The sequence below is a fragment of the Ornithorhynchus anatinus genome, chromosome 21 (assembly GCF_004115215.2).
Source record: "Ornithorhynchus anatinus isolate Pmale09 chromosome 21, mOrnAna1.pri.v4, whole genome shotgun sequence".
Lineage (NCBI taxonomy): Eukaryota > Metazoa > Chordata > Mammalia > Monotremata > Ornithorhynchidae > Ornithorhynchus > Ornithorhynchus anatinus.
Window position 1 is genome coordinate 6563089 of NC_041748.1, and position 22428 is coordinate 6585516.

Here is a 22428-nt window from a genome sequence, read left to right on the forward strand (position 1 = left end):
TTGCCCAAAGTGACACAGCTGATAAGTGGCGGAGCTGGGATTAGAACCCATGACCTCTGACTCCCAAGCCCGTGCTCTTTCCACTGAGCCATGCTGCTTCTCTAATGACATCTATACCTCTACTACTATTATTACTACTACTGGACAGAGAACAGGCCTGGGAGTCAGAAGGTCCTGGGTTCTAATCCCACCTCCTCCACTTGTCTGTTGTGTAACCGTGGGCAAGTGACTTTGCTTCTCTGTGCCTCGGTTCCCTCAACTGTGAAGTGGGGATTAAGACTGAGAGCCCCTTGTGGGACAGAGTCTGTCTCCAACCTGATTACCTCTCTCTGTTGCTGAATTGTACTTTCCAAGCGCTTAGTACAGTGTTCTGCACACAGTAAGTGCTCAATAAATACAGTTGAATGAATGAATGAATTACCTCATATCTATTCCAGCGCTTAGAACAGTGCCTGGCACACTGTTGTTGTCTTATGCCGTCGAGTTGCATCCGACCCATAGCAACGCCATGGACACTTTTCTCCCAGAACTCCCCACCTCCATTTGCAATTGTTCTAGTAGTGGATCCACTGAGTTTTCTTGGTCAAAATGCAGAAGCGATTTACAATTACCTCCTTCCACGCAGTAAACGAGTCTCTGCCCTCGATTTTCTCCCATGCCGCTGCTGCCCAGCACAGGTGAGTTTTGACTTCAGGCTTCAAGGTTCTTCATCACCTTGCCCCCTCCTACCTCTCCTCCCTTCTCTCTTTCTACTGCGCACCCCACACGCTCCACTCCTCTGCCGCCCACCTCCTCACCGCTCCCATGTTCTAGCCCATCCCGCCGTCGACCCCCGGGCCACGTCCTCCCGTGGTCCTGGAATGCCCTCCCTCCTCACCTCTGCCAAGCTCATTCTCTTCCCCTCTTCAAAACCCTACTGAGAGCTCACCTCCCCCAAGAGGCCTTCCCAGACTGAGCTCCCCTTCTCCCTCTACTCCCTCTACCGCCCCCCCTTCACCTCTCCGCAGCTTAACCCTCTTTTCCCCCCATCTCCCTCTGCTCCTCCCCCTCTCCCTTCCCATCCCCTCAGCACTGTACTCGTCTGCCCAACTGTATATATTTTCATCACCCTATTTATTTTGTTAATGAAATGTACATCGCCTTGATTCTATTTATTTGCTATTGCTTTAATGAGATGTTCATCTCCTCGATTCTATTTATTGCCATTGTTCTTGTCTGTCCGTCTCCCCCGATTAATAATAATAATAATAATGTTGGTATTTGTTAAGCGCTTACTATGTGCCAAGCACTGTTCTAAGCGCTGGGGTAGACATAGGGGAATCAGGTTGTCCCACGTGGGGCTCACAGTCTTAATCCCCATTTTACAGATGAGGGAACTGAGGCACAGAGAAGTTAAGTGACTTGCCCACAGTCACACAGCCGACAAGTGGCAGAGCTGGGATTCGAACTCATGAGGCCTGACTCCAAAGCCCAGGCTCTTTCCATTGAGCCACGCTGCTTCTCCAACCGTAAGCCCATCAAAAGGCAGGGACTATCTCTATCTGTTGCCGATTTATACATTCCAAGCACTTAGTACAGTGCTCTGCACATAGTAAGCGCTCAATAAATACTACTGAATGAATGAATGACTTGTAGCAGATTGCCTTCCACTCACTAGCCATTGGCCAAGCTAGGAATGGAATGGGTAGGCCACTGCTTGACTGTCCCTCCTGTAGCCAAAGCTGGTAGAGGACTGGAAACTCTCCAGGTGCGACCTTGAAAGGTTTGCCTGGCACAAAGCAAGTGCTTAACAAATACCATTATTATTATTATTACTATTATCATTACTACCGCTACAAGAATCATTCCCCCTCACTTCAACGCCTGCCTTCCTTCCTCCGTCCCTTCCTCTTCCCCTTCCGTCCTCCCACGAGAGTGTGGGGGTAGGGATTTGGCTAGAACAGAGCTGTTGCCTCATGTTTCCAGTAACCTGTGGAAAGAGGATGTGAGCTCTTGTTCAATACTGAAACCACTTCACATTCATCTATGTCTCAAGTATTTTTCAAGTGCTCAGCGGTCGATGAAAAGACTGGGCCTTGGGTCCATTTTTCAAAGCCAGAGTTGAAACTGCGCAGCCTCTTTTCTGAGACCTCCGAGTGAGGACTGTGAGCTCACTGTGGGCAAGGAATGTGTCTGCTGTTATATTGTACTCTCCCAAGAGCTTAGTACAGTGCACACAGTAAGTGCTGAATAAATACCACTGAGGAAGAAGAAGTCTTCGGTACAATGTGGCCCCAGGGAAAGAGCACTGGGAGTTAGCGTGACCTAGTAGACCAAGCACAGGTCTGGGAGTCAGAAGGACCTGGGTTCTAATAGCGACTCCACCACATGTCTGCTGTGTGATCTTGGGTAAGTCCCTTCACTTCTCTGGGCCTCCCTTACGCCTCCCTTATACCATCTGTAAAATGGGGATTGAGACTATGAGCCCCATGTGGAAAAGAGACTGTGTCCAACCTGATTAACTTGTATCTATAAATATAGAATAAATATCTTGATTCTATTTATTACTATTGTTTTTGTCTGCCTGTCTCCCCCGATTAGACTGTAAGCCCATCAAAGGGCAGGGACTGTCTCTATCTGTTACCGATTTGTACATTCCAAGCGCTTAATACAGTGCTCGGCACATAGTAAGCGCTCAATAAATGCTAATGAATGAATGAATGAATGAATCTACCCCAGCTCTTAAGACAGTGCTTGGCACATAGTAAGCACTTAACAAGTACCATAATTATTTTTACTGGGGTCTGACACTTCTTATGTCTGTTGGCTGGGTGACCTTGGGCAAGTCACTTAGTTTCCCTACACATCAGTTTCCTCATCTGTAAAATGGGGATTCACTATCTGTATTCCTTCCTCCTCAGACCATGAGCTCCACATGGGGCACGTGTCCAACAAGATGATCTTGTATCTAAGCCAGCGCTTAACATACTGCTTGGCCCACTGAGCAAATACCAGAGTTATAGTATTATCATTTACCATCAGACCTGAAGACAACTGGATATTCAAACCTGAGACCTAGTTTTCCAGGTATTTTTTCTATGGTTCCTTCTCTTTCAAATTCCACAATACTTTTTCAGCTAAACTCTCAATTCAGTAGATTTCCTTACCTTTTGGGGTATCTTTTCAGCATGTTTAGGTGAGATCTACTAGGGATCCAGTTCTTTTTGGAATCAGCATGGTGCAGTAGATAGAGCACAGGCCTGGGATTCAGAAAGTCATGGGTTCTAATCCTGACTCCACTTGCGTGACCTTGGGCTACTCACTTCACTTCTTTGTGCCTCAGTTACCTCATGTGTAAAATGGCGATTGAGACTGTGAGACCCAGGTAGGACAGGGACTGCATCCAACCCATTTTGCTTGTATCCACCCCAGCGCTTAGTACAGTGACTGGCACATAGTGCTCAATAAGTACTGTTATTAATAATAATGATAATAATAATGTTGGTATTTGTTAAGCGCTTACTATGTGCAGAGCACTGTTCTAAGCGCTAGGATAGACACAGGGGAATCAGGTTGTCCCACGTGGGGCTCACAGTCTTAATCCCCATTTTATTCGTTCATTCATTCATTCATTCATTCATTCAATAGTATTTATTGAGGGCTTACTATGTGCAGAGCAGTGTACTAAGCTCTTGGAATGTGCAAATCGGCAACAGAGACAGTCCCTGCCCTTTGATGGGCTTACTGTCTAATTGGGGGAGACAGGCAGACAAGAACAATGGCAATAAATAGAGTCAAGGGGAAGAACATCTCATAAAAACAATGGCAAACAAATAGAATCAGGGTGATGTACATGTCATTAAACAAAATAAATAGGGTGATGAAAATATATACAGTTGAGCGGACGAGTACAGTGCTGAGGGGATGGGACGGGAGAGGGGGAGGAGCAGAGGGAAAGGGGGGAGAAGAGGGTTTAGCTGCGGAGAGGTGAAGGGGGGGGGTAGAGGGAGCAGAGGGAAAAAGGGGGGAGCTCAGTCTGGGAAGACCTCTTGGAGGAGATGAGCTTTAAGTAGGGATTTGAAGAGAGGAAGAGAATTAGATTGTCAGAGGTGAGGAGGGAGGACGTTCCAGGACCGCGGGAGGACGTGGCCCAGGGGTCAACGGCGGGATAGGCGAGACTGAGGGACGGTGAGGAGGTGGGTGGCAGAGGAGCGGAGCATGTGGGGTGGGCAGTAGAAAGAGCAAAGGGAGGAGAGGTATGAAGGGGCAAGGTGATGGTAGGCAACCCCTCACTCTAGGCTTCAAGGGATGGAGGGCCTTGAAGCCTAGAGTGAGGGGTTGCCTACCACTGGAGGTGTTTAAGAAGAAGAGTGACATGCCCAGATCGTTTCTGCAGAAGATTTTACAGGTGAGGTAACTGAGGCACAGAGAAGTTATGTGACTTGCCCACAGTGACACAGCTGACAAGTGGCAGAGCTGGGATTCGAACTCATGACCTCTGACTCCAAAGCCCGTGCTCTTTCCACTGAGCCACGCTACTTCTCTACCCTATTATTATCTACCCTAGCATTTGGTGCAGTGCCTGCTGCTTTGTGGGTGTTTAACAAATACCATTAAAAAAAAGTGTCACAGTAGAGATTAGAACCCAGCCTCCCTCTGACTCCCAGGCATGTGCTCTAGCCACTGGACCACCCTGCTTCCCTACTGCTGTCTCCAGTTGTCAATCTATTATAGACAATATTGTTGCTTCTCCCCCTCCAGACTAAGCTCGCTGTGGGAAGAGAAGTATTCTGTTATATTGCTGTGTGGTACTCACATCCCAGTTCCCCTGAAGGCAGGCTGGTCTGCAGTCCAAGGGGTGGTCTCACTAAGCCTCTTCCCCTGAGACGAATCCAGACCTGATTGTCTCTCTCCCAGGCTAGCTCAACTGTTCAATCAATCAATCTGATATTGTTTGAGCCCTTACTGTGTGCAGAGCATACACAGAGGACATGGGGCCTAATCCCAACTCTACCACTTCCCTGCTGCGTGTCGCTTCACTTCTCTGGGCCTCAGTTACTTCATCTCTAAAATGGGGATCGAGACTGTGACCCCCATGTGAGACAAGGATGGTGTCCATCCTGATTACCGAGTATCCCAGTGCTTAGAACAGTGCTTGGCACAGAATAAGCTTTTAACAAATACCAAAATTATTATTATTATTCACTGTACTAAGCACTTGAGAGAGTAGAATGTAACAGAGTTGGTAGACACGTTCCCTGGCCACCATGAGCTTACAGCCTAGAGCCCTGTTTGCATGTGGCCAATCTTGTCTCTGCTCAGTTCTTGTCTTATGCTGTCGAGTCACCTCCGACCCATAGCGACTCCATGGACGCATCTCTCCAAGAACGCCCCACGCTCCATCTGCAATATTTCTGAGAGTGGGTCCGTAGATTTTCTCGGTCAAAATACGGAAATGGTTTACCATCGTCTTCTTCCAAGCGGTCAACTTGAGTCTCCGCCCTAGACTCTTTCCCATGGCACTGTTGCCCTGTTCAGGTGAATTTTGATTTATAGCAAATTGTCTTCCACTCGCTAGCCACTGGCCAATCTAGGAATGGAATGGGTAGGCCTCTGCTTGACTCTCCCTCCCACTACCAAGACTGGTAGAGTCCTGGAAACTCTCCAGGTGCCATCCTGAGAGGAAATCTGCTCAGTGACCATCAGGATTAGCTCACCGGCTGCCCTGACGGTTGGCAATCTTATTTTGACTTATGCCTGTCTCAGACTCTACCCATTTAATAGCCCACTAGGCCTGCAGCCTGCCCTGCTGGGATTTATAGTCTCAGAAGGTGGAGAGTTTGGTCATCTTTCATATTCCAGAAACTCGACAGCAAAATCCCTCGGGTCCAAATCCCTCATTATATAATAATAATGATAATTGTGGTATTTAATGATTATGGTACTTGTTAAACACTTACTAAGTGCCAAGCACTGTTCTAAGCACTGAAGTAGATTCGAATTAGTCAGATTGGACACAGTCCCTTTCTCACATAGGGCTCAAGTGCTTACTATGTGCCAGGCACTGTACTAAGCTCAATGCAAGGTGATCGGGTTGGACACTGTCCCCGTCCCACGTGGGGCTTATGGTCTTAATCCCATTTTATAGATGAGGTAACTGAGACACAGAGAAGCAAAGTGACTCACCCAAGGTCACTTGGCAGACATGTGGAGGAGTCAGGATTAGAACACACGTCCTTTGGACTACCAGGCCCAGGCTGTATCCACTAAGTCATGCTGCTTAAGGAGAGGGTAGGGGGCACCCCAATATGCCCAGAAGGGGAGGAGGGCCTAGATTGGACATGTACATGGGATGATAGGGTAGGGACCTGGAAGCTGACTCAAGTCACATGATTGATCTAGGGACCCCCAAACTAAAATCCTGAACCACATAGTATAAAGCATCCTGGTCAAATGCCTGAAGAATTGATGAATCATTCATTCATTCATTGAATAGTATTTATTGACTGCTTACTATGTGCAGAGCACTGTATTAAGCACTTGGAATGTACCATTGGGCAACAGATAGAGACAATCCCTGCCCAATGACGGGCTTACAGTCTAATCGGGGGGGACAGATGGACAAAAACAAGACAACATAATCATGATAAATAGAATCAAGGGGATGTACACCTCATTAAGAAAATAAATGGGCTAATTAAAATATATACAAATGAACACAGTGTTGAGGGGAGGGGAAGGGAGGGGGGAGGAGCAGAGGGAAAGGGGGCTTAGCTGAGGGGAGGTAAAGGGGGGAAGGAGGAGGGAGTAGAGAGGGTGGAGGGGGAGCAGAGAGGGAGCAGAGGGAAAATGGGAAGCTTAGTCAGGGAAGGCCTCTTGGAGGAGGTGAGCGCTCAGAAAGCCTTTGAAGAGGGGAAGAGAGTTAGTTTGGCAGAGGTGAGGAGGGAGAACATTCCAGGACAGCCGTAGGACGTGGGCCAGAGGTCGGCAGGATAGGCGTGAACGAGGGACAGTGAAGAGGTGAGTGGCAGAGGAGTGGAGCATGCGGAATGGGCAGTAGAAAGAGAGAAGGGAGGTGAGGTAGGAGGGGGCAACGTGATGGAGAGCCTTGAAGCCCAGAGTGAGGAGTTTTTGCTTCATGCGGAGGTTGATAGGCAACCACTGGAGGTTTTTAAGGAGGGGAGTGACATGCCCAGAGCGTTTCTGCAGAAAGATGATCTGGACAGAGGAATGAAGAATAACCTCAAGTGGGGAGAGACAGGAGGAAGGGAGATCAGAGAGAAGGCTGACACAACAATCCAGCTGGGATATTAGAGCTTATACCAGTACGATAGCCATTTGGATGGAGAGGAAAGGGAGGATCTTGGTGATATTGTAAAGGTGAGACTGGCAGCTGTTGGTGATGGATTGGATGTGTGGGGTGAATGAGGGAGCGGAGTCAAGGATGACACCAAGTTGCGGGCTTGAGAGGCAGGAAGGATGGTCGTACCGTCCACAGTGACAGGGAAGTAAGGAAGAGGACAGGGTTTGGGAGGGAAGATGAGGAGCTCAGATGTGGACATGTTAAGTTTTAGTTGGTGGGCAGACATCCAGGTGGAGACGTCCTGGAGGCAGGAGGAGATACAAGCCTGAAGGGAGGGGGAGAGAACCGGGGAGGAGATGTAGATCTGAGTGTCATCTGTGTAGAGATGATAGTTGAAGCCGTGGGAGCAAAGAGTTCACCAAGGGAGTGAGTGAAGATGGAGAACAGAAGAGGGCCACGAACTGACCCGTGAGGAACCCCAACAGTTAGAGGATGGGAGGGGGAGGAGGAGCCCGTGAAGGAGACCGAGAATGAACGGCCAGAAAGATAAGAGGAGAACCAGGAGAGGACGGAGTCCGTGAAGCCAAGGTGAGATAAGGTGTGGAGGAGAAGGGGATGGTCGACAGTGTCAAAGGCAGCTGAGAGGTTGAGGAGGATTAGGATAGAGTAGGAGCCATTTAATTTGGCAAGAAGGAGGTCATGGGTGACCTTTGAGAGAGCAGTCTCGGTAGAGTGGAGGGGACAGAAGCCAGATTAGAAGGGGTCCAGGAGAGAGTTGGAGTTGAGGAATTCAAGGAAGCGAGTGTAGACGACTCATTCTAGGAGTTTGGAAAGGAAGGGTAAGAGGGAGATAGGGCGATAACTGGAAGGGGAAGTGGGGTCTAGAGGGGGTTTCAATTAATCAACCAATCACACAAGCAATGGTAATTATTGAGCGCTTTCTATGCACAGAGCACTGTACTAATCCCTTGGGAGTATACAATAAGATAGAGTTGGTAGACAAGTACTCTGTCCATAAGGAGCTCATTGTCTAGAGGGGGAGAGATAGGGTGGGGTGAATACCAAGTGCTGAAAGGGTATAGAACCAAGTTCATAGGTGATGCAGAAGGGAGAGGGAGTAGGGGAAAAGAGAGCTTAATCGGAGAAGACCGAAAGAAGAAGAGAAGAAGAGAAAAGAAATGAAAGGGAGGAAGGGGAGAGGAAAAGTTAGGGCAAAGGAGAGCAAAGGGGAGAAAGGGAGAAGAGAAAGATGAGATGATGTAGAGATAATGATAATTATTAAGACATTTACTCATCACTTACTAAGTGCCAAGCACTGCGCTAAGCTCTGGGGAATACACAAGATAATCAGGTCAGACACAGTCCCTGTCATACATGGGGCTCACCTAGGTCACACAGGAGGTAAGTGATAGAGATGGAATGAGAACTCGGGTTCTAATTGGAAGCAGCGTGGCTTTAGTGGATAGGGTACGGTCCTGGAAGGCAGTAGGACCTAGTTCTAATCCTCGATTTTGTCTGCCTTGCCACCAGCCCCTCGCCCACGTCCTGCCTCTGGCCTGGCCTGGGTCAGGGTTTCGGGGATGATGTTGAGGAGACCCAGGGTGCGGGATGTGTGGATTGTGGGAGGTCTCTAAAGGCTGGGAAAGACAGGAATCCAGCACAGACTGAAGAGGCTTAGCATTAGCAAGTGCTCTAAACACTAAGCTCCCTCTAGACTGTAAGCTCTTTGTGGGCACGGAATGTGTCCGTTATATTATTGGGTTGTTCTCTCCCAAGTCCCCTCCCAGGATGGCACCTGGAGAGTTTCCGGTACTCTACCAGTCTTGGCTATGGGAGGGAGAGTCAAGCAGAGGCATATCCCTTCCATTACCAGCTCAGACAGTGGCTAGCAAGGGGAAGGCAATCCGCTACAAGGCAAAACTCCCCCGTTCTGGACAGCAGTGGCACGGGAGAGAGTTGAGGGCGGAGACTAATGACTGCGTGGAAGAAGGCAACGGTAAACCACTTCCGGATTTTGATCAAGGAAACTGTACCGATCTACTACCAGAACGACTGCAGATGGAGGTGGGGCGTTCTTGGAGAGATGTGTCCATGGAGTCGCTATGGGTCGGAAACAGCTTGACAAAGACAAAACTCACCCAACCACTTAGTACAGTGCCCTGCTCAACAAATACCACCGACTGATTGATAGCAGGAGGTCGGGGAAACAGGTCAGTCTTTCGGACTCCAGGCTGGCAGAGAAGATCGTAAGCCTGTCAGAGGGCAGGGACTGTCTCTATCTGTTTCTGATTTGTACATTCCAAGCGCTTAATACAGTGCTCTGCACTTAGTAAGCGCTCAATAAATACTATTGAATGAATGAATGAAGATCGCTGGGGTTTAATTAGGGAAAAGAGAGGCAGTTGTCCTCTGGAGGAGAATAGAGAAGCAACATGTTGTAGTAGATAGAGCTCAAGACTGGGAGACAGAAGGTCATGGGTTCTAATCTCCGCTCTGTCACTTGTCCGCTGTGTGACCTTGGGCAAGTCAGCCTTCTTTCTGACCTCCCTTCCTCCTCTCTCGCCCTGCTCCAGTCTATTCTTCACTCCGCTGCCCGGCTCATCTTCCTGCAGAAACGATCTGGGCATGTCACTCCCCTTCTTAAACAACTCCAGTGGTTGCCTATCAACCTCTGCTCCAAACAAAAACTCCTCACTCTAGGCTTCAAGGCTCTCCATCACCTTGCCCCTTCCTACCTCTCCTCCCTTCTCTCTTTCTACCACCCACCCTGCACGCTCCGCTCCTCTGCCGCCCACCTCCTCACCGTCCCTCGGTCTCGCCTATCCCGCCGTCGACCCCCGGGCCACGTCCTCCCGCGGTCCCGGAACAGCCTCCCTCCTCACCTCTGCCAAACTGATTCCCTTCCCCTCTTCGAAACCCTACTTAAAACTCACCTCCTCCAAGAGGCGTTCCCAGACTGAGCTCCTCTTCTCCCTCTACTCCCTCTGCCACCCCCCCTTTACCTCTCTGCAGCTAAACCCTCTTTTTCCCCTTTTCCCTCTGCTCCTCCACCTCTCCCTTCCCATCCCCACAGCACTGTACTCGTCCGCTCAACTGTATGTATTTCCGTTACCCTATTTATTTTGTTAATGAATTGTACATCACCTTGATTCTATTGAGTTGCCATCGGTTTTTACGAGATGTTCTTCCCCTTGACTCTATTTATTGCCATTGTTCTCGTCTGTCCGTCTCCCCCGATTAGACCGTAAGCCCGTCAAACGGCAGGGACTGTCTCTATCTGTTGCCAACTTGTTCATCCCAAGCGCTTAGTACAGTGCTCTGCACATAGTAAGCACTCAATAAATACTATTGAATGAATGAATGAATGAAAACTTCACTTTTCTGTGCCTCAGTTACCTCATCTGTAAACTGGGGATTGAGGCTGTGAGCCCCACTTGGGATGGGGACTGTGTCCAACCCGACTTCCTGCTATCCACTCCAGTGCTTAGTACAGTGTCTGGCACAAAGTATATGCACTTAAATACCAGCATCATCATCATCACTATCATTTTACAGAAGAGGTAACCGAGGCCTAGAGAAGTTGAATTTTGAGGTTTTCAAAAACTTCTGCATTCTTTGAAAAGGGTTGGGTAACACTCCCCTGCTGGTCTTTCTTCACTTTGCAGAGGCACACCAAGCCAGAATCCACCCAACAGGGACAGGCGGCAAGGCTTGTTTGCCTTAGTGATGCTGCTAATTATTAGCCTGCCTGGATAAACCCTAGAACAAGAAAGAGGTGAGTTAACTGCAGGGAAGGTAGAACAAAATAAGACACCGGAAAATCCGGTCTTCAACAATGTGGCAATAAGAATAATAGTTGCGGAATTTGTTAAGCACCTACTATGTGTCAAACACTGTACTAAGCACTGGTGTTGATGCAAGATGCACCAGGTCAGATATAGCCCTTGTCCCATGTGGAACTCTCAATGTGGTGGACGGCTGGGGTACTATGGAGGCAGACAGGCCAGTTTGATGGACTGAGGCCCGGAGAAGTAAAGAGGCTTGCCCAAAGTCACACAGCTGATAAATGGCAGAACCCATGTCCTCTGACTCCTAAGCCCACGCTCTTGCCACTAGGCCATGCTGCTTCTCTATGCAATTTATTTGGAGCATAGTGTCTACAAGGTACCATACTAAGCGCTTAGAGTTGGTGTTATCTACCGCTGCCCTTAAGGAGCTCATAAAGGGGACAGATGTGGCTCTTCTTGAGTAAAGGCTCCATGATGATCGGACAGCCAAGAGGCTTGAAAACAGAGAACTGTCTCCTGTCTGGAATCAGTCCATCAGCTCAACAAGGGGTTATTTTTATGTACCAACAATGAGGAAGGGTGTGTGGTTCATGTCACACTTACATATGCGTAGGACATCTCAGCGTCAGTTGCTTCACTTTTGACATGACAGACAGCTAGGGATCAGCGTAATAACCACAGCTAATGTTTTTGCTTCTAGGTTTTCCCCAGAGACATCCTCTTAAATTGAAGCTCCACAGCAACGGGGGTTTGGGGTTCTAGGTTTTCCACGGTGATGTCGCCTTAGCGGTAAGTGCCACCATGCTGATATTGAGAAGGAATAAAAGTAAAATCTAAATCATGATAATAATAGCAATAATAGTACTGATAATAACAACAACAATACTAGTTGGGTTCTTAATGGATCAATCAATCATTGATCACTTACTGTGTGCAGAGCACTGTACTAAACACTTGGGAGAGTACATTACAACAGAGTTAACAGACATATTTCCTGCCCACATTGAGCTTACAGCCTAGAAAGGGAGACAGACATTAATATAGCTAATTTATAATGTCTAATTTAAAGATCCCTTTTCAGGGTCGCACCTGGAGAGTTTCCAGGACTCTACCAGTCACGACTAGAGGAGGGAGAGTCAAGCTGAGATCTATCCATTCCATTCCTAGCTTCGTCAGTGGCTAGGGAGAGGAAGGCAATCTGCTACAAGTCAAAATTCACCCGTGCTGGGCAGCGGCGGCATGGGAGAGAGTCGAGGTCAGAGATTCAAGTTTACTGCCCGGAAAGCAGAAGTGCTAAACTGCTTCCATATTTTTACCAAGAAAACTCTATGGATCCACTACCAGAATGACTACAGCTGGAGATGGGGCATTCTGGAAGACATGTGTCTATGGCGTTGCTATGGGTCAGACACGACTCTACAGCATAAGACAACAACAACAATTTAAAGATATGTATATAAGTGCTGTGGGTTTGAGGGTGGGTGAATATCAAATGCCCAAAGGCCACAGATCCAAATTGGTCAGTCAATTATGAGCACTTGCTCTGTGCAGAGCACTGTACTAAGCACTTGGGAGAATACAACACAACAATAAACAGACACAATCCCTGCCCATGACAAGCTTATAGACAGAGTTTACTCTGTACTAAGCGCTAGGGAGAGTATAGTACAACAGATTTAGCAGACATGTTCCTTGTCCACCATGAGTTTACAGTCTAGAAAGGGAGACAGACAGTAATTTAGATCATTAAAATTGTCAAATTTGAAGATATTCACTCAGTCGTATCTATTGAGTCCTTACTGTGTGTAAAGCACTGTTCTAAGCACTTGGGAGATTACAATATAACAATAAACAGACACGTTTCCCACCCACAACGAGCTTGTGTACTGACATAGAGTTGAGGGTTGGGTGAAGATCGAATGCCAAAGGTCACAGATTGAAACGCTTGGACACAGCTTACTGTTCACAGATCATGTACTAATTGCTTGGGAGAGTACAGTACAACAGCATTGTGACCATAATGATATCTGGAATTTATTTATTATACCTGGAATTTATTTTTATTCGTATCGGTCTTCTCCTCAAGACTGTAAGCTCGTTGTGGGCAGGGAATTTGTCTACTGAGAAGCAGCATGGCTTAGTGGAAAGAGCACTGGCTTTGGAGTCAGAGGACGTGGGTTCTAATCCCTGCTCTGCCACTTGTCTGCTGTGTGATCTTGGGCAAGCCAGTTAACTTCTTTGTGCCTCAATTACCTCATCTGTAAAATGGGGATTCAGACTGTGAGCCCCACTTGTGACAACCTTTCATTCATTCATTCAATAGTATTTATTGAGCGCTTACTATGTGCAGAGCACTGTACTAAGCGCTTGGGATGAACAAGTCGGCAACAGATAGAGACAGTCCCTGCCGTTTGACGGGCTTACAGTCTAATCGGGGGAGACGGACAGACAAGAACAATGGCGCTAAACAGCGTCAAGGGGAAGAACATCTCGTAAAAACAATGGCAACTCAATAGAATCAAGGCGATGTACAATTCATTAACAAAATAAATAGGGTAATGGAAATATATACAGTTGAGCGGACGAGTACAGTGCTGTGGGGATGGGAAGGGAGAGGTGGAGGAGCAGAGGGAAAAGGGGAAAAAGAGGGTTTAGCTGCAGAGAGGTAAAGGGGGGGTGGCAGAGGGAGTAGAGGGAGAAGAGGAGCTCAGTCTGGGAAGGCCTCTTGGAGGAGGTGAGTTTTAAGTAGGGTTTCGAAGAGGGGAAGAGAATCAGTTTGGCGGAGGTGAGGAGGGAGGCCGTTCCGGGACCGCGGGAGGACGTGGCCCGGGGGTCGACGGCGGGATAGGCGAGACCGAGGGACGGTGAGGAGGTGGGCGGCGGAGGAGCGGAGCGTGCGGGGTGGGCGGTAGAAAGAGAGAAGGGAGGAGAGGTAGGAAGGGGCAAGGTGATGGAGAGCCTCGAAGCCTAGAGTGAGGAGTTTTTGTTTGGAGCGGAGGTCGATACGCAACCACTGGAGTTGTTTAAGAAGGGGAGTGACATGCCCAGATCGTTTCTGCAGGAAGATGAGCCAGGCAGCGGAGTGAAGAATAGACCGGAGCGGGGCGAGAGAGGAGGAAGGGAGGTCAGAGAGAAGGCTGACACAGTAGTCTAGCCGGGATATAACGAGAGCCCGTAATAGTAAGGTAGCCGTTTGGGTGGAGAGGAAAGGGCGGATCTTGGCGATATTGTAAAGGTGAAACCGGCAGGTCTCGGTAACGGATAGGATGTGTGGGGTGAACGAGAGGGACGAGTCAAGGATGACACCGAGATTGCGGGCCTGCGGGACGGGAAGGACGGTTGTGCCATCCACGGTGATGGAGAAGTCTGGGAGCGGACCGGGCTTGGGAGGGAAGATGAGGAGCTCAGTCTTGCTCATGTTGAGTTTTAGGTGGCGGGCCGACATCCAGGTGGAGACGTCCCGGAGGCAGGAGGAGATGCGAGCCTGAAGGGAGGGGGAGAGGACAGGGGCGGAGATGTAGATCTGCGTGTCATCTGCGTAGAGATGGTAGTCAAAGCCGTGAGAGCGGATGAGTTCACCGAGGGAGTGAGTGTAAATGGAGAACAGAAGAGGGCCAAGAACTGACCCTTGAGGAACTCCAACAGTTAAAGGATGGGGGGGGGAGGAGGCTCCAGCGTAGGAGACCGAGAATGATCGGCCAGAGAGGTAAGAGGAGAACCAGGAGAGGACAGAGTCCGTGAAGCCAAGGTGAGATAAGGTACGGAGGAGGAGGGGATGGTCGACAGTGTCAAAGGCAGCAGAGAGGTCAAGGAGAATCAGAATGGAGTAGGAGCCATTGGATTTGGCAAGAAGGAGGTCATGGGTGACCTTAGAGAGAGCAGTCTCGGTAGAGTGGAGGGGACGGAAGCCAGATTGGAGGGGGTCTAGGAGAGAATGGGAGTTAAGGAATTCTAGGCATCGATTGTAGACGACTCGTTCTAAGATTTCGGAAAGGAAGGGTAGTAGGGAGATAGGACGATAACTGGAGGGGGAAGTGGGGTCAAGAGCGGGTTTTTTTAGGATGGGGGAGACGTGGGCGTGTTTGAAGGCAGAGGGGAAGGAGCCCTTGGAGATTGAGTGGTTAAAAATAGAAGTTAAGGAAGGGAGGAGGGCAGGGGCGATGGTTTTAAGAAGGTGAGAGGGAATGGGGTCCGAGGCGCAGGTGGAGGGGGTGGCACTTGCGAGGAGGGAGGAGATCTCCTCGGAGGATACTGCAGGGAAGGATGGGAAAGTAGGGGAGGGGGTTGTTGGGGGGGAGGGGAGAGGCGGAGGGGTGACTTTGGGGAGCTCAGACCTGATCGTGTTGATTTTCGTGAGGAAATAGGTGGCCAGATCATTAGGGTGAGAGATGGGGGAGGGGGAGGAACAGGGGGCCTAAGGAGAGAGTTAAAGGTCCGGAACAATCGGCGGGGGTGACGGGCATGGGTGTCGATGAGGGAGGAGAAGAAGCTTTGCCTGGCGGAGGAGAGGGCAGAGTTAAGGCAGGAAAGGATAAATTTGAAGTGTGTGAGGTCGGCTCGGTGCTTGGACTTTCGCCAGCAGCGCTCAGCAGCTCGAGCATAGGAGCGTAGGAGGCGGACGGAGGAGGTGATCCAGGGCTGTGGGTTAGTGGAGCGAGAGCGGTGGAGGGAAAGGGGGGCGAGAGAGTCGAGATGAGTAGAGAGGGTGGAGTTGAGAGCGGAGACCTGATCGTCGAGAGTGGGAAGAGAGGACAGGGCGGCAAGGTGAGGAGAGATGCTATTGGAAAGACGGATGGGATCGATAGAGCGGAGGTCTCTGTGGGGCCGTAGCGAAGATTTGCAGGGGGAGGGAGTGTGAGAGATGAGGCAGGTGAGAAGGTTATGGTCAGAGAGAGGGATTTCAGAGTTGGTGAGTGAGGAGATAGTGCAGCAGTAGGAGATGACGAGATCGAGGGTGTGACCGAGTCGGTGAGTGGGCGCGGTATGGTGGAGGAGGAGGTCGGCAGAGTCGAGGAGGGATAGCAGGCGGGCGGCAGAGGAGTCGTCGGGTACATCCGTATGGATGTTGAAGTCTCCAAGGATCAGAGTGGGCAGAGAGAAGGAGAGGAGGAAGGTGAGAAAGGGGTCAAGGTGGTTGAAGAAGTCGGAGGTGGGACCGGGAGGGCCTTGTATCTGCCCCAGCGCTTAGAACAGTATTTGACACATAGTAAGTGCTTAACAAAACTATTATTATTTTTATTATCCTCTCCCATGCACTTAGTACAGTGCTTTGAACACAGTAAGAGCTCAGTGAGTATGATTGAATGCCGATGATGATGATTATGAGGACGATGGCATATGACGGATACCCGTGGAGCGGGCTTGCTTTGCCTCAGCACTTATAAGAGTGCTGGGCGCATAGTACACGCTTAATAACTACCATCATTATTATCATTAGTCTCCTTTTCTCGAAGGCTCAACTTCCGTTCCGACTTCTGTTCTACTTCCGCAGGAATCTGTCTTCAAGTCTGGCTGAGTCCTCCCCATCCCAGCTCAGATCCAACGGGGAATGCCGGTATGCCCGGACCTGGACCAATTTCCTGATGCAACTGCCGGGGGGCTGGAATACTTTCATTCCTTCATTCATCCAGTCCTATTTATTGAGTGCTTACCATGTGCAGAGCACTGTAATGAGCACTTGGGAGAGTGTGGTACTACAATAAACAGATAGCAGTCGCGCCCCTCCCCCCCATCAAGAGGAGAAGACCCCCCCCCCACTCAGCCCATCTGCTCCGGAGAACCCAGAGGTCGATGGGTCATTTGAGCGACATGGCAGCCTCCAATGTGTCTCACAACACGAGCTACTGTGTCCCCATGCTGACCCCTTTCCTGACCAAGCTGTACTTGGTGGTGCTCATCGTGGGCTTGGCCGGGGTGATCTCCATCCTGTTCCTGCTCGTGAAGATGAACACGAGATCCGTGACCACCACGGCCGTCATCAACCTGGTGGTGGTCCACGGCCTCTTCCTCCTGACCGTGCCCTTCCACCTGTCCTACCTCTTCCGCCAACAATGGGACTTCAGCTGGGATTTCTGTAAGTTCGTCAGCGCCATGCTCCACATCCACATGTATCTCACCTTCATCTTCTACCTAGCCATCCTGCTCACCCGCTACCTCATCTTCTTCAAGCGGAAAGACAAGGTGGAGTTCTACCGGAAGCTGCACGCCGTGGCCGCCAGCGTGGCCCTGTGGCTTCTGATCCTGGTCCTCATCATCCCCGTGATGTTCTCTCACTACGGGGCATCGGGGGATTATGACAAGAAGCACTGCTTCGTCTTCCAGAAGGAGCTGACCCATTACCCCGTGAAGATCGTCAACTACTTCATCGCTGCTGGGGTCATTTTCCTGGCCAGCCTCCTCTTGACTTGCCAAGTGTTCATCACAGTGAAGGTGATGAGGAAGCTGCCCCATCCTTTCCTCTCCCACCAGGAGTTCTGGGCTCAGCTGAAGAACCTGTTCTTCATCGGCATCATCTTTGTCTGCTTCCTCCCCTATCACCTCTTCAGGCTCTACTACCTCCAGATCAAGAGCCCAGGCACGTGCAATAATCTGGTGTACTACAACGAAGTTTTCCTCAGCCTGTCAACCCTCAGCTGCTTTGACCTGCTCTTATTTGTGATCGGCGGAAGCCGTTGGTTTAAGCAAAATATCATCCACCTGCGGCGTAGCCTCTCCTGTTGTTAGGCCCTTTGTCTAGCCGAGCTAGCTCTCGTGGTTCTTAGGAGGAAAGAGACTGTGGGAAAAGATCCTCGGGTTTCCTTTTGCCAGGATTTGGGACTTTTCTCCAAGGGGTCTCTGTCAGTCAGTCGATCGTATTTATTTACAATGATAATAATTTGTTTATAACAATAAACATACATATTCCCCGCCCACAAGGAGCTTACCCAAGACAAAACTCTTGTCATTCTTTCAGTCAATCATATTTAATGAGTGCTTACTGTGTGCAGAGCACTGTCCTAAGCGCTTGGAGAGTACAGTACAACAATAAACAGACACATCCCATACCCACAATGAGTTTACGTCTAGAGGTGGGGAGACAGACATTACTATAAATAAAAGAAATTGCAGATATGGTAGGTTACAGGGGGCTAGAGTGCGGGGGATGAATAAAGGGAGCAAGTCAGGGTGACGCGGAAGGGAGTGGGTGGGAGAAGAGGAAAGTGGGGGCTTAGTCTGGGAAGGCCTCTTAGAGATGTGTCACCAATAAGGGTTTGAAGAGGGAGAGAGTCATTGTCTGTCAGATTTGAGGAGGGAAGGCGTTCCAGGCCAGAGGCAGGACGTGGGCGAGAGGTCAGCAGCTAGTTGGATGAGAGTGAGGTACAGGTTAGTAGTAGAGGAGCAAAGTGTGCAGGCTGAAGTTGTAGTAGGAGAGTAGAGAGGTGAGGTAGGAGGTGGGAAGGGGAAAGACTGCTTCGAAGCCACTGGTGAGCTTTGAAGCCAATTGTCTGTCGGATTTGAGGAGGGAGGACCTTCCAGGACTTGGGCAAAGGGTCAGTGCTGAGTTAGGTGAGATGGAGGTGCCGTGAGAAGGTCTATTCCCTTGAATCAGAAAACCCAGGAAGCATGTATTGGTAGGTCCCCGGGGGAAAATCTGGGCTCTAACTGGCATCTCCCCTATCCTCTCTCCTTCCCTCCCTCCCAACTCCTGGAAGATGCCCAAACCCACTGTGGGAACTACAGCATCTTCTGTTGGCCTACATTTCTAATGGCCTCCCCTATCATTATTTTTGTTATTATCATATTCATTAAGCACTTACTGTAATAATAATGATGATGGTATTTTTTAAGCACTTACTCTGCACCAGGCACTGTACTAAGCCCCGGGGTGGATACCAGCAAATTAAGTTGGACACAGTTCCTGCTCCACATGGGGCCCACAGTCCCCATTTTAACAGATGAGGTAACTGAGGCCCAGAGAAGTGAAGTGACTTGCCCTAGGTCACGCAACAGACAAGTGGTAGAGCCGGGATTAGAGTTCATGACCTTCTAACTCCCAGGCTCGGGCTCGATCCACATCTCCATGTTGCTTCTCCAGGGACTGTACTAAGTTCTGGGGAGGATACCAGCAAATCAGGTTGGACACAGTCCCTATTGCACGTGGGGCTCACAGTCTCAATCCCCATTTTACAGATGAGGGAACTGAGGCAGAGAAGTTAAGTGAATCACCTAAGGTCACACGGCAGACGAGTGGCAGAGCCAGAATTAGAACATAAGGCCTTCTGACTCTCAGGCCCTGGCTCTATTCACTAGGCCATGCTGCTTCCTTACTTTCTCCCCTGCACAAGTCCCACAGTAATAATAACAATTACTCTGGCTTTCGTTAAGCTCTTACTACATCATTCAATCATATTTATTGAACACTTACTGTGAGCAGAGCACTGTACTATGCTCTTGGGACAGTACACTATAGCAATAAACATACACATTCCTTGCCCACAATGAGCTGTTCTAAACTCCGGGGCAGATACAGGTTAATCAGGTTGGACACTGTCTCTGTCCCACGTGGGGATCATAGTCTAAGTAGGAGGGAGAACAGGTATTGAATTCCCATTTTGCAGAAGAAGAAACTGAGACACAGAGGAGTGGAGTGATTTGTCCAAGGTTACACAACAGGCAAGTGGCAGAGGAGGGATGAGAAAGCAGGTCCTCTGACTTCCGTATCTGAGCTTTATCCATTAGGCCACGCTGCTTCCCCACACACAGAGTAGCCTCATCTCCTGTTGCCTGGGTGCAATTCTGGCCTCTCCCAAGCCCACAAAATATGTTGGAGTCCCTATTTGCACCCCCATACTATGTAAGGCTATTATTGCGATATTATTTCGTTGTTGCACTATTCTGGGCCTTCTGGGATTCACTTCCTGGGACCACGTGAGTAAATATCCACAGACGATCGTGCTTCCGGTTCACTGGGGACTGAAACAGGGGGCGGGGAATTTATCCATCATGTCCCTCTCGCTTTGTTCGATAACAGTTGATGGCCCAAGTCTTGGGCCAGATGAATCTCCAACAAGCAGAGCTTTTAAAGGAATCACAGTACCTGGACCAGAGTGAAAATAGGTGTCATCAGTCACAACCTATGGAAAATTGACTTTCAGTGATTTTATTTGGTCTTTCTGACCTGTCCTTTCAGCTTGCTCCAATGATTTGTCATCCTCTTCCCTTTGCTTTTTCCCATGTCCTCTCCTTCCATGCCAACCCTCTCCCCTCCCTCCATATTATCTCCTCTCCTTCCCCTTCCCCATAATAGGAACAAAGACGAAGGAAGGAGAGAAAACATTTAATCAACCAGTTGACATTTTGTCCAATGTTCTTTAATATGTGTATTTTGGTGTTTTGGCTATGTTTGACGATTAAATCCTGGAAGGCTAGAGTAATACGTCCACGCTGTGTAGAGACCCAACCCCTAGGGGCATGGAATAAATATTGACTGATAATGCAAATTCTCTCCTTTGGCTGTAAGGGAAAAAGCCATTCTCTGCAAGCTCTCAGGGAGTACAGTGCTCTGCACACAGTAAGTGCTCAATAAATACTATTGAATGAATACCTTCTGCCTGGAAGGGAAGGGATCTGAGTTGTCTGGCTCCAGGGAATGTTGGGAGCTTTAACAGGGATTTCCTGTTGGCTTGTCTCCAGAGCTGAGGGAAGGGGCTGGAGGTTGGGGGACGGACAAAATCAAATATGCCTCTAAACGGTAAAGGTCTAGACAGTGGACAAAGACCGTGTCTACCAACTCCGTTACAGTGTACTCTCAAGTTCTTGGTACAGCGCTCTGCACACAGTAAACACTCAATACATATTATTGAGAATGTGTCTGTTTGGGGAATGTATCTGCTTATTGTTATAATATGCTTCTTCCTAGCACTTATTATAGTGTTTTGCACTCAGTAAGTGGTCAATAAGTACAATTGAATGAATGAATGAACTGGGTGTTTGATTGCTGGAGCACAGATAGGTTTTTGGTTTTTTTTAATGATATTTATTAAGTGCTTACTATGTGCCAGGCACTGTACTAAGCGCTGGGGTAGATACAAGCTAATCAGGTTGGATCCAGTCTGTATCCCTCTTGGGACTCACAATCGTAATCCCCATTTTACAGATGAAGGAACTGAGGCACAGAGAACTGAAGTGAGTTGCCCAAGGTCACACAGCAGACAAATTCATTCATTCAGTGGTATTATTGAGTGCTTACTGTTATCAAAGTACTGTACTAGGTACTTGGGAGAGTACAATATAACAATAAGTGGCAGAGCAAGATGAGAAATCAGGTCTGCTGACTCCTGTGCTCTTTCAACTAGACTACAATATTTCTAATTCTGGTGATGTCACACTACCTCTTGAAACAACTGTCCTTCCCTTATGTCTCACTTTTTAAAATGGTATTCTGTAAACACTTATTATGTGCCAGGCACTGTTCTAAGCGCTGGGGTAGATACACGTTAATCAGGTTGGACATAGTCCCTGTCCCACATGGGGCTCACAGTCTAAGTAGGAGCCTCAGTTTCTTCATCTGTAAAATTGGGATTCAATACCTGTTCTTCCCCAACCCTTTAGGAGGTGAGTTCCAGGGAGGACAGAGACTGTATCCACCCCAGTGCTTAGTACAGTTTCTGACACTAGTAAGCACTTAACAAAAAACACAATTATTATTATTATTAAAGTGAGCAGTTAATGGTTTCTTGTCTCGTTTTGTCTTATGCCGTCGAGTCGCCTCCGACCCTTAGCAACATAATGGCCACATCTCTCCCAGAACGCCCCACCTCCATGTGCAACTGTTCTGCTAGTGGATCCATAGAGTTTTCTGGGTCAAAATCCAGAAGTGATTTACCATTGCTTCCATCAGCGCAGTCGACTTGAATCTCCGCCCTCGATTCTCTCCCATGCTGCTGTTGCCTAGTACAGGTGAGGAATGTTTCCTCCTTTTCCTTAAAATCAATCAATGGTATGTATTGAGCACTTACTGTGTGGAGAGTGCTGTACTAAGCAGTTCATTCATTCAGTCAGTCATATGTATTGAATGTTTACTTCCAACCATTCATTCATTCAATAGTATTTATTGAGTGCTTACTATGTGCAGAACACTGTACTAAGCGCTTGGAATGGACAATTCGGCAACAGATAGAGACAATCCCTGCCCATTGACTGGCTTACAGTCTAATCGGGGGAGACGGACAAAAACAAGACAACTTAATCACGATAAATAGAATCAAGGGGATGTACACCTCATTAACAAAATAAATAGGGTAATAAAAATATAGACAAATGAGCACAGTGCTGAGGGGGAGGGGGAGAGGGGAAGGAGCAGATGGAAAGGGGGGAAAG

General features: G+C 48.7%; 1 protein-coding gene and 3 non-coding genes across 5 annotated transcripts; 2 read left to right on the forward strand and 2 right to left on the reverse strand.

The window, feature by feature from the left end:
* Positions 1-1627: 1627 nt before the first annotated feature.
* Positions 1628-1765, reverse strand: LOC114806243. The gene has a single exon (XR_003754278.1). It is a non-coding gene; the product is annotated as a small nucleolar RNA SNORA7 (small nucleolar RNA).
* A 1134-nt stretch (positions 1766-2899) lies between these two features.
* GPR141 (G protein-coupled receptor 141) lies at positions 2900-17971 on the forward strand. Of its 2 annotated transcripts, XM_039915063.1 has the most exons (4): positions 2900-3066; positions 10948-11057; positions 11771-11859; positions 16562-17971. In XM_039915063.1, the coding sequence occupies exon 4, from the start codon at positions 16861-16863 to the stop codon at positions 17791-17793; it is 933 nt and encodes a 310-aa protein (XP_039770997.1). In that variant the 5' UTR covers positions 2900-3066; positions 10948-11057; positions 11771-11859; positions 16562-16860; the 3' UTR covers positions 17794-17971. The 2 variants fall into 2 exon arrangements, with proteins under 2 accessions (XP_039770997.1, XP_039770998.1); XM_039915064.1 differs by lacking the exon at positions 10948-11057.
* Positions 5528-5665, reverse strand: LOC114806241. The gene has a single exon (XR_003754276.1). It is a non-coding gene; the product is annotated as a small nucleolar RNA SNORA7 (small nucleolar RNA).
* Positions 12142-12279, forward strand: LOC114806212. Its single transcript, XR_003754248.1, has one exon. It is a non-coding gene; the product is annotated as a small nucleolar RNA SNORA7 (small nucleolar RNA).
* Positions 17972-22428: the final 4457 nt, after the last annotated feature.